Source organism: Artemia franciscana, chromosome 21 (assembly GCF_032884065.1).
Source record: "Artemia franciscana chromosome 21, ASM3288406v1, whole genome shotgun sequence".
Classification (NCBI taxonomy): Eukaryota; Metazoa; Arthropoda; class Branchiopoda; order Anostraca; family Artemiidae; genus Artemia; species Artemia franciscana.
In genome coordinates this window covers 13481247-13499660 of record NC_088883.1, presented here as the reverse complement: position 1 = coordinate 13499660, position 18414 = coordinate 13481247, and the positions used below count along the sequence as shown (strand labels likewise).

At 34.1% G+C, this 18414-nt stretch overlaps 1 protein-coding gene across 6 annotated transcripts in view; it reads left to right on the top strand.

Moving 5' to 3' along the window:
• The window catches only part of LOC136040833 (vesicle-associated membrane protein-associated protein B/C-like), a 34777-nt gene extending 16704 nt beyond the window's left edge, over positions 1–18073 (top strand). For all 6 annotated transcript variants that reach the window (XM_065725170.1, XM_065725174.1, XM_065725169.1 and 3 more), the window contains exons 3-5: positions 2588–2697; positions 7844–7933; positions 14587–18073. In XM_065725170.1, the coding sequence (XP_065581242.1) occupies positions 2588–2697; positions 7844–7933; positions 14587–14847 (461 nt within the window). In that variant the 3' untranslated portion in view covers positions 14848–18073. The remainder of the gene's footprint in view (positions 1–2587; positions 2698–7843; positions 7934–14586) is intronic.
• The last annotated feature ends 341 nt before the right edge of the window (positions 18074–18414 follow it).

Here is an 18414-nt window from a genome sequence, read left to right as displayed (position 1 = left end):
AAGTAACCTCACTGAATTGCAATATGGTATCTCCCTTGAGAAAATTGTCAGTGGATTTGGAGGATCTTTAGTACCATTAGTAAATATAATGGCTTTAGTTTTACTGATTGAGATTGGGAAGCCAAATGCTAAAGAGAATCTCTGGACTAAACTTATATCCTGTTGAATAAGGCTTTGAAGAAGGCTAATATCCCTTCCTGACTTCCAAATGATCAAATCATCTGCATAAAGGCCAAATGATGCATGAGATACTTGAAATTCAGAAACATACAAGTTGAATAGAAGAGGACTCAATATTGCACCTTGAGGAAGTCCTCTCGTAATGGGGCATTGCTCACTTCTAGACTGATTTACTTGAACGTAAAAATATCTATCAGTTAGAAAAGACTTTATAAAACTTATAAAAGGATACGGGAAGTCAAGATTTATTAGGATTTCCAATAATTTATTGTGGACTACATTTCCATAGGCATTAGACCAGTCAAACAGAACAGTCATTGTGACATGTCTTATTTTGAGAGAGTTACAAATATCAATTTCTAGCCGGGTAATGTTGTCTAAAGAGCTATGTTCTTTTCTGAAACCTGTTTGTTCACTAGGAAAGAGATTGTTGACTTTCATAACCTGGGGAAGACTTGATGTTAAGAGAATTAAGTGCTACACAAAATTCATCTTGGGAAAAGGGTTTCATCAGAGTACCCTTATAAGAACAGGTAAGAGGGAGATTACAAAAAGGAGGTCGGCTGGGATGAAAATCTGAGCAATCATTTTTAAAAACATCAGTAAACAGATCTGCCTTCTTTTTATCTGAGACAATCGGATATCCATCCTGAATGATATCATATCTACGGTCATCATTAGGCTGCTTTCCACTATTTAGTTGGCTAATGAAATTGTGGACCTTTGAAATTGGGGTTCTAAAACTGATACTTGAGCTGAAATTCAGCCATGTACTCTGTTTAGCTCTCTTACAAATTAGTTTCACCTTAGCACATGACTGCTTATAAGAGATTGCTGTTGACTGAGATGGGTGCTTTTGAAACATTTTACGAGCCTTTCTTTTTGCCAGAACTGCAACCCTACACTCATCATTCCACCAATTCTTGGGTCTTTTGGAGCCATTGTGAAAATGTACCCTAGTCATTGGAATTGCCAATTTAGCTGACTCCAGCAGGATTGATCTCAAATTAGAGTCAATGGCATTAATATCATAATTAGGAGAAACAAAGGAAAAATCCACTTCATTTAATATCTCATGAAAAAGGGGCCAATTACCTTTGGAGTTGATAAATGTAGGGACATAGGGTTTGGGAGTGTAGCATAAATCTTGAAATGATGCAAGAATTGCACAATGATCAGATTGAAGAGACGACACCTTTACCATCTGAACTAAATCATAATATGAAGAAGGACCTAGAAGCAAATCTATAGTTGAGAAAGAGTTAGAAGAAATATTATACCTGGTCTGAAAGTCAAATGGAGTGAAAATCAAGGTGTCAGGAAAATTGGACAATATGTACTCTATTCCTTTTCCTGCTTTGTTGCTACCAGCTGATTGTTCCCAGAGAGGACTATGGGCATTAAAATCACCAAAAATGAAGGTATTAATACCTGATAATTCTGTTTCCAAGATACTTCGGATGTCCTTGCTCGGATTTTATGGCAAGATGGTTACCATTGGCTAAGGTAATTAATATACCTACAACATCTATTTCATCCCTGTAGATAGTTAAGGGTTGAGGGGAGTGTTGGATTGAAACATGAACAAAAATTGCCACACCCCCTCCCTTTCTGTTAGTTGATCTATCTTTCCTGTAGCACTTGTACCCAGGCATTTTGATTTTCTTGTACTGATGAAGATTAGTCTCTTGTAGACAAATAATTCCAATTCTATTATCATTTGCACATTGGATAAGATCAGCAAGTTTATTTGAATTTAAAGAGACGCAATTCCATTGTAGGATCTGCAGCTTAGTTAACATAGGAAGGGTTGAATAGGTGACATGCATGATATTTTGAGAGAATGGATGATAATTCAAGACTAGTTCAGCATTAAGAAAACAAATTCGAAAATCAAATAAAAAATTTAAAATGTATCAAATAACAAATATGGACTGACGAAAAAATCTGAATTCGAAAATATCGGAAAAGAAGGAATGGAGAAAGAAAATTCAGGACATGATTAATTGTCTAAAAATATGATACTATTTAGATGATATCATAATCAGGGTGGTGGGTAATTTCTTCAATGTGTTTTGGCCTTCATCGTGGTTGAAACTTAGCCAGCTTCTTATTAAGTTTTTTTATATCTTCTAATTTATCTTCAAGTTGCATAGCTTTGAATTTGCTATAGAACATGCTTTAATTTCAGTCACCCCTTTTGCCCTGGTATCTTGGATCAGTTTTTATTGTAGGGTGCAAATAAAAATAGTTTATATAAACTGATTGTGTATGAAAAACTAAAAAGAAGTCAACAGCATCAATGTCCTTATCTCCTGGTTGCCCAGGAATCTCTTCTCCTGCTCAGCCATGTGATTGTGCAGGAAAGTGTGATTCAGTAGCTTCAATTGGTTTTTCCTTATTCCAGTAAGTTTGCAGCCTTTTGATATTAAGGATCCAGCTGCAAGAGGACGAGTAGACACGTTTCAGGTGCTTTCTGTTGCAGTTCCAGAGGGAATGATCAATTTAGACAACGTGGTAAGTGCTTTTGGAGGTAATTTGGTAATTGTAATTTGCTAACGTGGTAATTTGGACAACGTGGTAAGTACTCAACTGTGGGTGGTCAAACAGTTCGTGGTAACGAACTGTAGTAAGGAGCGACCCGGCTCAATAGTAAACGAAACTCTAAAAAACGGAATTTCGATGCTAAAAGATATCTCAAAAGAATTGGATTTTTATGCTGATTTCAAATATATAAGTTTCATTAAATTTAGTCTTTATCATCAGAAGTTACGAGCCTGAGAAAATTTGCCTTATTTTAGAAAATAGGGGGTAATACCCCCTAAAAGTCATAGGATCTTAACGAAAATCGCACCATCGGATTCAGCGTATCAGAGAACCCTATAGAAAAAATTTCAAGGTCCAATCTACAAAAATGTGGAATTTCGTATTTTTTGCCAGAAGACAAATCACGGGTGCGTGTTTATTTATTTATTATTTTTTTTTTTTTTTCAGGGGTCATCGTATCGACCAAGTGGTCCTAGAGTGTTGCAAGAGGGCTCATTCTAACGGAAATGAAAAGTTCTAGTGCCCTTTTTAAGTGACCAAAAAAATTGGAGGGCACCTAGGCCCCCTCCCACGCTCATTTTTTTACCAAAGTCAACGGATCAAAATTTTGAGATAGCCAATTTGTTCCGCATAGTCTAAAACCATAATAACTATGTCTTTGGGGATGACTTACCCCCCACAGTCCCTGGGGGAGGGGCTGCAAGTTACAAACTTTGGCCAATGTTTACATACAGTAATGGTTACTGGGAAGTGTACCGACGTTATCAGGGGGATTTTTTTGGTTTGGGTGTGGGGTTCAGGGGAGTGGGCTATATGGGACGATCTTTCCTTGGAGGAATAATTCATGGGGGAAGAGAAATTCAATGAAAAGGGCGAAGGACTTTCTAGCATTACTAAAAAAAAAACAATGAAAATATAAACATGAAAAAGTTTTTTCAATTGAAAGTTACGATAAGCATTAAAACTTAAAACGAACAGAGATTATTACGCATATGAGGGGTTCTAAAAATACTTTAGCATAAAGAGCGAGGTATTTAGGAGTTGATAAATACTTCACTCTTTATGCTAAAAATTTTTTAAGTAATTTCAACTATTTATTCTACGGCCTTTCTGATTCAGGGGTCATTCTTAAAGAATTGGAACAAAACAAGATTTAGTGTGAAGAGCGAGGTATTAACGAGGGGACCAACCCCCTCATATTTATAATCAAAAATATAAGAATATAAAAGTTTGTTACGTAAGTTAATTCTTAAGTTGCGTTTTTTTTTTACTTATAAAAACGTTCGTTAAAAATTAAAAGATCTAGTTGCCTTTTTAAGTAACCGAAAAATTGGAAGACAACTAGGCCTCCTTCCCCACCCTTATTTCTCAAAATCGTCTGATCAAAACTAAGAGAAAGCCATTTAGCCAAAAAAGAATTAATATGCAAATTTCATTTTAATAATTTATGTACGGAGAGCCAAAATCAGACATACATTAATTCAAAAACTTTCAGAAATTAAATAAAAAAACAAGTTTTTTGAAATGAAAGTAAGGAGCGACATTAAAACTTAAAACGAACAGAAATTACTCCGTATATGAAAGGGTTTTTTCCTCCTCGACGCCCCGCTCCTTGCGCTAAAGTTTGATTCTTTCTCGCAACTCTACTTTTTAAAACAATAAAAAATTTTAGCGTAAGGAGTGGGGCGTCGAGGAGGAAAAACCCCTTTCATATTCGGAGTAATTTCTGTTCGTTTTAAGTTTTAGCGTCGCTCCTTACTTTCATTTCAAAAAACTTGTTTTTTTTTTATTTAATTGTATTCTAAAAGCTATGTTAAGCTATGATCGGCTGTCCAATTTAGACAACGTGGTAAGAACTGTGGGTGTTTCCCAAATCTATGTTGAGCTATGATGAAATAACTAATTTAGATAACAAAGTAAGCACTCAACTATGAGTTTTTGCATTCCAAAAGCTATGTTAGGCTATGAGGGAATGAGGAATTTAGAAAACCTTGTAAGTACCCAACTGTGGGTTGTTGCATTCCAAAAGCTATGTTACCCAAAATGCATTTAAGAGAGTGGAAAAATGAATTTTTTTTTTTTTTTCTAATTGAAGACTACAAATATGTTATTGAAATTAATGTAAAGAGAAAATTGCTTTAAGGCCCGCTTGCAATGAGATTTTACTAATACCGAGATTTAGCTACAGCTAATTTGAACCAATCAGATTTTTCACAGAATTTTCTGATAGACTGAAAAAATCTACGGAAGTTTTGAGCAGCTTAAATTGAAACTAGATAAAGAATTAATTTTCTTTACTGTTTAAGGGAATGAGAAGAGAGGAAATCTCTATTGTTTTTTTTTTTTTTTTTTTTTTTTTTTTATAATTCATTGAGAAAGAAGAAAAGCCATATGATGCTTATGAGTAAGAAAATGATATATATTTCATAGTTAAAGTACCAAGGACATTGAAATATAAACATTTTCTTGTTACCGGGACCCATCTTAGTTTTATTCCACCTGTTTTTTCCCCAATATCTTTCTTGCGATTGTTTCAAAGTTATGAAGCTTTTAGGACAGGACAATACTTTCATCAGTTTTGCCGTGTTTTAGCTTGAAAGAAAATAAGCATTAGTTAATTCTAACAACGCTTTTTGTTCATAAAGATTCAAACATGAACAATCTGTTGATTTTCAAAGACAACTAAACCTTCAAATATAAGCTACACCTTCTTAAGCTCTCTAGGGCTATGTGTTTTTAGCTTATTTTACACTGTTTTTATTCAATCATGTTTCCTTTTTTCTTCAATTCAGTACCTCTACTGCCAAAAAACCACATAATTACATATAGAGGTTATCCGAATTCGAATTTAACTTTCCGCCTAACAAATTCGAACAATCAAATTTTGTTAGCACCTTTCGGTTCTTCGAAAATTTCTTTATTTTGTTACTTTATATTTTTATTTTTAAATAATTTTTTATCTTTCTACAATCAATTGGTTAAAATTTTAAATATTTTATGCGTTTTCAAGTGGACCACATATTACATATTGAGGTCATCCTCAACCGAATTTAAGTTCTAGTTTTTCCTAATTTTTAAAAATATGCATGGTTGTGTTGGTTTCCACCTAACAAATTCGAACAATCAAATTTTGTTAGTACCTTTCGGTTCTTTGAAAATTTCTCAGTTTTATTACTTTTATATTTTTATTTTTAAATAATTTTTTATTTTTTTAAATTAAATTGGTTAAAATTTAAATATTTTGTGCGTTTTCCAGTGGACCACATCAAGGAGGCACACTCGTGCCTCTATAAAGAGGCGAACCACGACAATGTTAAGCGATCTGCGGTTCCAGTGGTCGCAAAGGGATGGGGAGGGATGCATTTCGTAGCCCGAGCTCCAAATAAGAAACCTGCCAAATTTCATCCCCCTCCGACTTTTCCTTCATGGGGAAAATCTGGCCGAAAGTTTCGACCCACCAACCCCAGCCCCCCTTTAACGTTGTCCGATCGGGCTGAAATTCACAAGTTAAGGTCCCCTAGGGCCCAGGAGCTCATCCGTGAAATTTCAGCTCGATCCGATAACTACTTCCCTGTTTTCCAGAAACCACGCATAGCCACTTAATTTTCATGTTCTTTTTTTTTGCCACGCCTACAGGTCACAGCCGACATCGGATCTGGGTGTACGAAGACTCATTCGATGCGGAATTCTCCGAGTAAGTGCCCTTGAAAGTTTCTTAGGAAAATCTTAACCCCCCGAAAGTTTCGACCCCACAACCCCCCCCCCTTTAACGTTGTCTGATCGGGCTGAAGTTCACAAGTTAAGGTCCCCTATGGCCCAGGAGCTTATCCACGAAATTTCAGCTCGATCCGATAACTCATTCCCTGTTTTCCAGAAACCACGCATTAGCCACTAAATTAACCCATTTCTCCATAAGAACCCATGTTAATTTGTAATTTTTAAAAGTAATTTAAAAGTTATATTTACACACATGCAGGTAGTTAGCTCAGTTGGTAGAGCGTGGGACTTTAAATCCTCGGGTCAAGGGTTCAAGTCCCTTATCGGGCGGTTTTTTTCACAAAATATGAAAAAAATTTCGTTTTCTTAAAGAGTTAAAGAGGCTGCGTCCTAAAGTCGAACCTTAAAACGTACAGGAATGTACGAAGGGTGTACGAAGACTCATTCGACGCGGAATTCTCCGAGTAATTTTCCTGGAAAGTTTCTTTGGGAAATCTTAACCCCCCGATTTTCTAGCTTAGAAAAACCCATTTCCCCATAAGAGCCCATGTTAATTTTTGAAATTCTTACAAGTTACGAATATCAACATTCAAGTACATCAAAATAATCAGCTCGGCACGGCGAGAATGACTGCAAGCATCATAAAAATTCAGCTCCATTCCAGAAAAAAACATACAGAAATAATATGAAAAAAAAATCGTTTTCTTAAAGAGTTAAAGAGGCTGCGTCCCAAAGTCGAACCTTAAAACGTACAGGAATTAGGAGAGGCAGTTGGGGGGCTGCCGCCCCCCAAACCCCCCGCTTTTAAAGACTCTTTTTTACAGGTTTTTTGTTGTGGGGGGCTGGCGCCCCCCTAACCCCCCGCTCTTGGCTTCGGAAAGGCCCTCTTTTAATTAACAAAAAATTGAAATGAATGAATAATGGAATAACTTCGAAAAATGTTAAACACAAGAAGACAGGAGAACCATTGCGCCGAAACTAGTAATTAGTAACACTGAAGTCCCCCCACAACAAAAAACCTGTACAAATGAGTCTTTAAAAGCGGGGGGTTTGGGGGGTGGCAGCCCCCCAACTGCCTCTCCTAATTCCTGTACGTTTTAAGGTTCGACTTTGGGACGCAGCCTCTTTAACTCTTTAAGAAAACGAAGTTTTTTTCATATTATATTACATATAGATGTCATCCTCATTCGAATTTAACTTCTAATTTTTTCTAATTTTTAAACATATGTATGGTTGCGTTGGTTTCCACCTAACAAATTTGAACAGTCAAATCTTGTTAGCGCCTTTCGTTTCTTTTAAAATTTCTCTATTTTATTACTTTTATATTTTAATTTTTAAATAATTCTTTATTTTTCTACATTTAATTGGTATAATTTTTAATATTTAATGCGTTTTCCAGTGGAAGGAAGTTGCACCAGAGGACATACATGTTTGGAAGTTGAAGTGTATTTTGGACCTCCCTCCAATGACTGACGCCGAGCTCTCAAAGGTTTGAATATACTTTGCTTTAAAGACTCGGGTGTTTTTTTTTGTTCTTTTTTTAAGATTTTGTGTGATGAATTTTAAGTCTCATGGTGCTTAAAACTGGGGGCGATTCATGGTGCCATTTCTATATTCCTAAGTTGGTCGTACAATTTTTGCATCTGTAGCCTTTTAAAGTTTAGTGAGAAGTCTAATCAAAAGTTGAAATCAGATATAACAGAATATATGTTAGAATATATTATTTGACTATTCAAGCTTTTACATTCTTCCACATTCTTTCAAGCTTTCCTGCAATAGTAGCAATGATTTTATAATGCTATATATTTTATAATGCTAAGATTAAACAAGCAATTGCTAATCTACAGAATGAATTTGTAATTGTGCCAGTGGATAAAGCTAATAATAATTTTGCCATAATTTGTCAAAAGTTGTATTGTGATATCTTAAAAAGGGAGTTATGCACAACTAATGTTTACGAAAAGGTAAATTTAGAGGATGAGAATTTAATTGAAAAGACTGAAGAAATACTTTTTGAAAAATTTTAATATTAAAATAAATGACAAAGATAAAAAGTTCCCTTTCCTATATTGGACTGTAAAATTTCATAAGAATTCCCCTAAGCCACGGTTTATTGCTGGAGCAGCTAAATGTCCAACCCGCATTGCAGCTACTGACCTCTCTTTAATTTTAAAGGAAATTATAAATAAACTTAAAACCTTTTGTTTTGGTATTAAAAAATTTTCTAATTTTAATCCATATTGGAGTGTTAATAATTCACTGCAGATGATAAGATTCTTTAACAATGGTTTCAGCTAAAAGAATTGAGTCTTTCGATTTTGCGACAATGTATACTAATTTATCACTTATTGTAGTATTAGATAATTTAAAAACGGTTATCAAGAAATCTTTCCTCTTATCTAGTAAAAGGTTCTTAAAAATAGACTAAAAATAGACACAAAGGTTCTAAAAAAGCTATAGCCTATGGACAAACTGCTTTAAGACTACAGTTAACTTGAGATGTTACAGCTTGGATATGATTTTTAAGTTATTAGAATTTGTTTTATACAATACTTATATAAGATTTGGTGGTGATTTGTACAAGCAAATCGTGGGAATTCCCGTGGGGGGGAATGCCAGCCCATTTATAGCTGACTTGTTTTTAAGTCAACTAGAATATAAATATATGATGGATAAGAATAATCCAAATAATTTAAAATACGTTTTGTCAAATAATAAAAGATATTTAGATGATATTTTGGTCTTAAATTGTAAGGATTTCATTGATATTTCTAAAAATATATATCGAACAGTTCGTGGTAACGAACTGTAGTAAGGAGCGACCCGGCTCAATAGCGACCAAAACTCTAAAAAATGGGGTTTTGATATCAATACCTACATCAAAAGAATTACATTTCAATGCTGCTTTTAATTATATAAGTTTAATCAAGTTTAGTCTTACCCATCAGAAGTTATGAGCCTGAGAAAATTTGCCTTAATTTGAAAAATAGGGGGAAAGAACCCCTAGAAGTCATAGAATCTTAACATAAATCACACCATCAGATTCAGCGTATCAGAGAACCCTATTGTAGAAGTTTCAAGCTCATATCTACAAAAATGTGGAATTTCGTGTTTTTTGCCAGAAGACAAATCACGGGTGCATGTTTATTTTTTGATTTTTTTTTTTCGCAGGGGTCATCGTATCGACCAAGTGGTCCTAGAATGTCGCAAGAGGGCTCATTCTAACGGAAATGAAAAGTTCTAGTGCCCTTTTTAAGTGACCGAAAAAATTGGAGGGCACCTAGGCCCCCTCCCACGCTCATTTTTCTCCAAAGTCAACGGATCAAAATTTTGAGATAGCCATTTTGTTCCGCATAGTCAAAAACCATAATAACTATGTCTTTGGGAATGACTTACTCCCCCACAGTCCCTGGGGGAGGGGCTGCAATTTACAAACTCCGGCCAGTTTTTACATATAATAATGGTTACTGGGAAGTGTACAGCGTTTTCAGTGGATTTTTTTTTTGGTTTTTGGGATGGGGTTGAGGGGAGGGAGCTATATGGGAGGATCTTTCCTTGGAGAAATACGTCATGGGGGAACCGAAATTAAATGAAAAGGGCGCAGGATTTTCTAAAATTACTATAAAAAAACTTTGCACTTTGCACTCCGCAATCCCTCGCTCTTTATGCTAAAGCTTTTAATTGTTTTAAAAAGCAGAACTGTGGTAAAGAGTCAGACTTTAGCGTAAAGAGCGAAAGATTGCGGAGGGGACAACCCATTTCATATATGGAGTAATTTTTGTTCGTTTTAAGTTTTAATGTCGCTCCTTACTTTCAGTTAGAAAAACTAGTTTTTTTCTTATGTAATGTATATATATAAGGATAAGGATAAAGATTCTCCAGAGCCATTTCTGGCGCATAGGGTGTCGAATTGACGTTTCAGTTGCTGGGTGTTTTTTACAGGGACAAGTAGCATGCTTGTCGCCCAACTTTGCTGCGGTGGGGATTGAACCCTGGGCCCCATATTCCCAAGGAAGGATATATATATATATATATATATATATATATATATATATATATATATATATATATATATATATATATATATATATATATATATATATATGTATATATATATATATATATATATATATATATATATATATATATATATATATATATATATATATATAGATATATATATCTTCTATATATATAAAAATAAGTTGTCTGTCTGTGGATCAGGTGACGTCATGTTTCTGTGTTGACTGACGTCATGAAATTAGTTGTCGTCATTTTTGCTTTGACGGTGACGTCATTCAAGATATTTAAGACATATGTTCACGTAGAAATCTATTAATGTTTAAGTTTACAATGACTGATGAACTTACCATGGCAAAAGCCGATGAAGATGCTCAAAGAGTCTATGCCAAAAAACTTGCTGCTGATAGAGAAAGTCAGAAAAGAAAGCGTGCCGAGGAATCAAAAGAACGGCAAGGAAACAGGCTTGAGGATAAAGAACGCAAAACCGCGCAGTTAGATGAAGATCCACCTGGACAGCGAGAGTCAAAACATCAAAACTGAAAATGATAGCGATGATGATTGGGTTTGGGATTTTGACTTGGATAAGGTCATCAATGCCTACCAGATTTTAGTTAAAAAAAACAAAGGTTCGGCGATATGTATTTCATAGTGAAGCTGAAAAATAAAGAAGAAAAAGAAAACTGAAAAAAGAAAAAATGTAAAAAACTAAAAAATACTAAAAAGAAAAAACACTCAAAGAGAAATTACAGACCGGGACACAAATGACGACCGGGACAGAGGGAATATAAATAACGACCGGGACACTCAAAGAGAAATTACAGACTGGGATACCGGGACACAAATGACGACCGGGACACAGGGAATGTAAATGACGACCAGGACACAGGTATTTAAGAATATCGTTCAAAGACAAATTTTTAATTGTAAGAAGACCGTTGAAAGAGAAATTTCTAATTGTAAAATGACTGAAGAACCTACAATGGCAACACCCGAGGAAGCTGCTCAAAACGAATGTATTCAAGCCGAAGTAGATGAGTTGGTAAAGCGTTATGTTTCAGGTTCTAGGTCCGAGAGGCTCCAGGTTTGAACCTTGGCTTTAGCATTAATACAAAAGAAGAAAAAAACTAAAAAAGGTAAAAACTACAAAAAAACTAAAAAGAAAATATATACATATATATCTATATATATAAAAATAAGTTGTCTGTCTGTGGATCTGTTAGGTGACTTCATGTTTCTGTGTCGACTGACGTCATGTTTTCGACTGACGAAATTACAGACCGGGACATCGGGACACAAATGACGACCGGGACACCGGCACATGGAGAATATAAATGACGACCGGGACACAAGGAATGTTCGATTAGCAATCACCATCAACAAAGCACCGGGACACAAATTAAAGGTAAAAAACTAAAACCTAAAAAAAGACCAATTCAAAAACGAATGTATATACAGACCGGGACACAAATGACGACCGGGACACAGGGACACAACTACAACAGGGACTCCGGGGGGCTCAGGGGGATATATAAATGACGATGGCGACACAGGGAATCGTCGATTAGCAATCACCTTCAACATAGCTCAAGGGCAATCATTAGAATCATGAGGTATAGATCTGAATACGGATTGTTTTCCCATGGACCATTATATGTTGCATGTTCAAGAGTCGTTAAACCTGACATTCTATCTATATGCACAGACAATGGGACAGCAAAGAATGTTGTATATTCGCAAGTTTTACGTAGTTAAAAACATATATATATATATATATATATATATATATATATATATATATATATATGGATGAGTATGGATATATATATGATTGTATGGATGAGTAGGGTTAAGGCCTCATTCAAGTGCTGGTCTATATTAATCACTACTTTAGGAAAACAGTCTTCCTTTTCTCCTTCTGTCTCTTTTTTTTCTGTCTCTTTCTGTCTCTTTTTTTTTGTGTTTGTGCTGTAGCATTGGTGATTTCTCTTTTCATGATATATATATATATATATATATATATATATATATATATATATATATATATATATATATATATATATATATATATATATATATATATATATATATATATATATATATATATATATATATATATATATATATATATATATATATATATATATATATATATATATATATATATATATATATATATATATATATATATATATATATAAATATATATATATATATATATATATATATATATATATATAAATATATCTATATTCACAGGTGGGACATAGGGACACAACTACAATGGCACGTAACTAATATGGCGCGTAACGACTTACGCGCGCGGGGGGGGCTTGGGGGGGGGCGCGAAGCGCCCCCACCAACTAGGTGTTGGGGTGGCGCGAAGCGCCACCCCAACAGCTAGTATATATATATAAATAAGTTGTCTGTCTGTGGATCTGTGTCTGTCTGTCAGGTGACGTCATGTTTCTGTGTCGACTGACGTCATGTTTTCGACTGACGAAATTACAGACCGGGACATCTGGACACAAATGACGACCGGGACACCGGCACATAGGGAATATAAATGACGACCGGGACACAAGGAATGTTCGATTAGCAATCACCATCAACAAAGCACCGGGACACAAATGACGACCGGGACACAGGGAGTATAAATGACGACCAGGACATAAGTAAAAAAATATTAAAAACTAAAAAAAAGGTAAAAACTACAAAAAAACTAAAAAGAAAAAAAAACTAAAAACTAATAAAAAACTAAAAAAGCTATAAAAGCTAAAAAGCAAAAAAAAACTAAAAAAGAAAATAAAATGAAAACGGAAAAAAAATGAAAAATAAAGGAGAAAAACAAAACCATAAAAAGAAAAAAAAAACTAAAAAAAAGGTAAAAAACTAAAACCTAAAAAAAGACCAATTCAAAAACGAATGTATATACAGACCGGGACACAAATGACGACCGGGACACAACTACAACAGGGACGCCGGGGGGGGGGGGGGGCTCAGGGGGATATATAAATGCCGATGGCGACACAGGGAATCGTTGATTAGCAATCATCATCAACAAAGCTCAAGGGCAATCATTAGAATCATGAGGTATAGATCTGAATACGGATTGTTTTCCCATGGACCATTATATGTTGCATGTTCAAGAGTCGTTAAACCTGAAATTCTATTTATATGCACAGGCAATGGGACAGAAAAGAATGTTGTATATTCGCAAGTTTTACGTAGTTAAAAACATATATATATATATATATATATATATATCTATATTCACAGGTGGGACATAGGGACACAACTACAATGGCGCGTAACTAATATGGTGCGTAACGACTTACGCGCGCGGGGGGGCTTGGGGAGGCGCGAAGCGCCCCCACCAACTAGGTGCTGGGGTGGCGCGAAGCGCCACTCCAACAGCTAGTATATATATATATGTAAGTTGTGTTTGTGTCGAGTGACGTCATGTTTGTGTGTCGACTGACGTCGTTATCAGGATTGAGCTGTATGCGTCATGAAGTTGTTTGTCGACTGACGTCATGTTTGTCAACTGATGAAATTACATACCGGGACACCGAGACACAAATCACGACCGGGACACAGGGAATTTAAATGACGACCGGGACACAGGGATACATCATTAGAATAATGAGGTATAGATCTGTATACGGATTGTTTGTCCCATGGATAATTATATGTAGCATGTTCAAGAGTCAGTAAACCTTACAATCTATTTATATGCACAGACAATGGGACAGCGAAGAATGTTGTATATTCGCATGTTTTACGTAGTTAAAAACACACACACACACACACACACACACATATATATATAGATATCCCTTCACAGGTGGGACACAGGGACACAACTACAATGGCGCGTAACGACTTACGCGCGCGGGGGGGCTTGGGGGTGCGAAGTGCCACCCCAACAGTTAGTATATATATATATATATATATATATATATATATATATATATATATATATATATATATATATTTATATATATGATCGTAAATATAGATATATTTACATATAATATAACGAAAATGTAAAATAAACTAATTAAAAATATGATTAATTATTTATTTATTATATATTCTTTTATAATTGTTTTATTTCAGTGGCTGAATGAAGCAGCAAGAGAGATGATTGAGAATTTAAAAATCGTAAGTGACACGACAAAGAATTTTACGGAGGGAATACAATTGTGCAATTGTAAGGAGAAGGAGGAAAATTGGAAAAGAGAACTGAACAGATTTGTTAATGGTGATCAATCAATTTTCCAGCCTTTCCCAACTTATTATTCAAATCCAGTCTTCACAATTGTTGTAGTTCTAATTGGAGTTTTTATCGGATACATTGTTGCCAAAAATGTTGCCTAAAATTTTGGCTTATACTATTTCTTTTTTAAACCTTTTTTTCTTTCTCTGTTTTTTTTTCTTATTAAAGATAATAGGAAACTGTTGAGAGGCTCTGAAAAAAACAAAACAACAAAAACGCCATATAAAATTGAGGTACAATATTTTCTGCTTTTATCTTTTATTTTTCCTTAAAATTGGGCTGAAGGTATAAAAACCACTTTGTGAATAAATCCAACAGGTTAGTGTTGTTTTGCAAAAGGTTAGTGTTGCATAATGTTTGTGTACACACTAGTGTACTTGCTTTTGAAATTACATCATTTTCTCTATTGTAGCCTAGTTGGAACTATTTATAATCAATAAAACTAGGTTGAAACGAAAATAACACTGTTTAAAAAATTCTTGACTGGTTCTGTATAAATTTAAGATCTTTAATCGAAATCCAAATAAAAAGATTAAATCAAACTTGTTTTTAGTTTTTCTTGTTCCAATGGCCAACGCTGCATTACCGGTGGCAGTAATTCCAATTTTTTTACGCTGATTACGGGGAATTAATTTCTTTTTTCAAGAAGCTAATGCAGTACCGTCTATTGACAAAGTGTTTTTTTTCTATTAGAGTAATTGTTGTTTTTGAGAAGTTCTGTTTTTGAGAAGTGTTGTTTTGAGAAGTACTGTTGAGAGGTTCTAAAAAAAAACAAAAAAAACGAAACGTTTGAAACGAAAATAACACTGTTTAAAAAATTCTTGACTGGTTCTGTATAAATTTAAGATCTTTAATTGAAATCCAAATAAAAAGATTAAATCGAACTTGTTTTTAGTTTTTCTTGTTCCAATGGGCAACGCTGCCTTACCGGTGGCACTAATTCCAATTTAGTCGGTAATTTCGATTAAAGCGTACCGCGTCAACATTTTGTTTCTCAACAGTTTCTTATTCTATCTGATTGGTATGCTGATTACGGGGAATTAATTTCTTTTTTCAGATTAAATCAAACTTGTTTTTAGTTTTTCTTGTTCCAATGGGCAACGCTGCATTACCGGTGGCAGTAATTCCAATTTAGTCGGTAATTTCGATTAAATTTGATAATTCGATTAGATAATCGATAATTTCGATTAAAGCGTATCGCGTCAACATTTTGTTTCTCAACAGTTTCTTATTCTATCTCATTGGTATGCTGATTACGGGGAATTAATTTCTTTTTTCAAGAAGCTAATGCAGTACCGTCTATTGACAAAGTGTTTTTTTTTTTCTATTAGAGTAATTGTTGTTTTTGAGAAGTTCTGTTTTTGAGAAGTGTTGTTTTGAGAAGTAACACTGTTTAAAAAAATTCTTGACTGGTTCTGTATAAATTTAATATCTTTAATTGAAATCCAAATAAAAAGATTAAATCAAACTTGTTTTTAGTTTTTCTTGTTCCAATGGGCAACGCTGCATTACCGGTGGCACTAATTCCAATTTAGTCGGTAATTTCGATTAAATTTGATAATTCGATTAGATAATCGATAATTTCGATTAAAGCGTACCGCGTCAACATTTTGTTTCTCAACAGTTTCTTATTCTATCTGATTGGTATGCTGATTACGGGGAATTAATTTCTTTTTTCAGATTAAATCAAACTTGTTTTTAGTTTTTCTTGTTCCAATGGGCAACGCTGCATTACCGGTGGCAGTAATTCCAATTTAGTCGGTAATTTCGATTAAATTTGATAATTCGATTAGATAATCGATAATTTCGATTAAAGCGTACCGCGTCAACATTTTGTTTCTCAACAGTTTCTTATTCTATCTCATTGGTATGCTGATTACGGGGAATTAATTTCTTTTTTCAAGAAGCTAATGCAGTACCGTCTATTGACAAAGTGTTTTTTTTTCTATTAGAGTAATTGTTGTTTTTGAGAAGTTCTGTTTTAGAGAAGTGTTGTTTTGAGAAGTAACACTGTTTAAAAAATTCTTGACTGGTTCTGTATAAATTTAATATCTTTAATTGAAATCCAAATAAAAAGATTAAATCAAACTTGTTTTTAGTTTTTTTTTGTTCCAATGGGCAACGCTGCATTACCGGTGGCACTAATTCCAATTTAGTCGGTAATTTCGATTAAATTTGATAATTCGATTAGATAATCGATAATTTCGATTAAAGCGTACCGCGTCAACATTTTGTTTCTCAACAGTTTCTTATTCTATCTGATTGGTATGCTGATTACGGGAATTAATTTCTTTTTCAGATTAAATCAAACTTGTTTTTAGTTTTTCTTGTTCCAATGGGCAACGCTGCATTACCGGTGGCAGTAATTCCAATTTAGTCGGTAATTTCGATTAAATTTGATAATTCGATTAGATAATCGATAATTTCGATTAAAGCGTACGCGTCAACATTTTGTTTCTCAACAGTTTCTTATTCTATCTCATTGGTATGCTGATTACGGGGAATTAATTTCTTTTTTCAAGAAGCTAATGCAGTACCGTCTATTGATAAAGTGTTTTTTTTTCTATTAGAGTAATTGTTGTTTTTGAGAAGTTCTGTTTTAGAGAAGTGTTTGTTTTGAGAAGTAACACTGTTTAAAAAATTCTTGACTGGTTCTGTATAAATTTAATATCTTTAATTGAAATCCAAATAAAAAGATTAAATCAAACTTGTTTTAAGTTTTTCTTGTTCCAATGAGCAACGCTGCATTACCTGTGGCACTAATTCCAATTTAGTCGGTAATTTCGATTAAATTTGATAATTCGATTAGATTATCGATAATTTCGATTAAAGCGTACCGCGTCAACATTTTGTTTCTCAACAGTTTCTTATTCTATCTGATTGGTATGCTGATTACGGGGAATTAATTTCTTTTTTCAGATTAAATCAAACTTGTTTTTAGTTTTTCTTGTTCCAATGGGCAACGCTGCATTACCGGTGGCAGTAATTCCAATTTAGTCGGTAATTTCGATTAAATTTGATAATTCGATTAGATAATCGATAATTTCGATTAAAGCGTACCGCGTCAACATTTTGTTTCTCAACAGTTTCTTATTCTATCTCATTGGTATGCTGATTACGGGGAATTAATTTCTTTTTTCAAGAAGCTAATGCAGTACCGTCTATTGACAAAGTGTTTTTTTTTCTATTAGAGTAATTGTTGTTTTTGAGAAGTTCTGTTTTTGAGAAGTGTTGTTTTGAGAAGTAACACTGTTTAAAAAATTCTTGACTGGTTCTGTATAAATTTAATATCTTTAATTGAAATCCAAATAAAAAGATTAAATCAAACTTGTTTTTAGTTTTTCTTGTTCCAATGGGCAACGCTGCATTACCGGTGGCACTAATTCCAATTTAGTCGGTAATTTCGATTAAATTTGATAATTCGATTAGATAATCGATAATTTCGATTAAAGCGTACCGCGTCAACGTTTTGTTTCTCAACAGTTTCTTATTCTATGTGATTGGTATGCTGATTACGGGGAATTAATTTCTTTTTTCAAGAAGCTAATGCAGTACCGTCTATTGACAAAGTTTTTTTTTTTTTCTATTAGAGTAATTGTTGTTGTTTTTCTACCATCTTATTATTAATTCGCATTTTTTGTAACTACTTTTTGTTAGTTTGTAGAGAC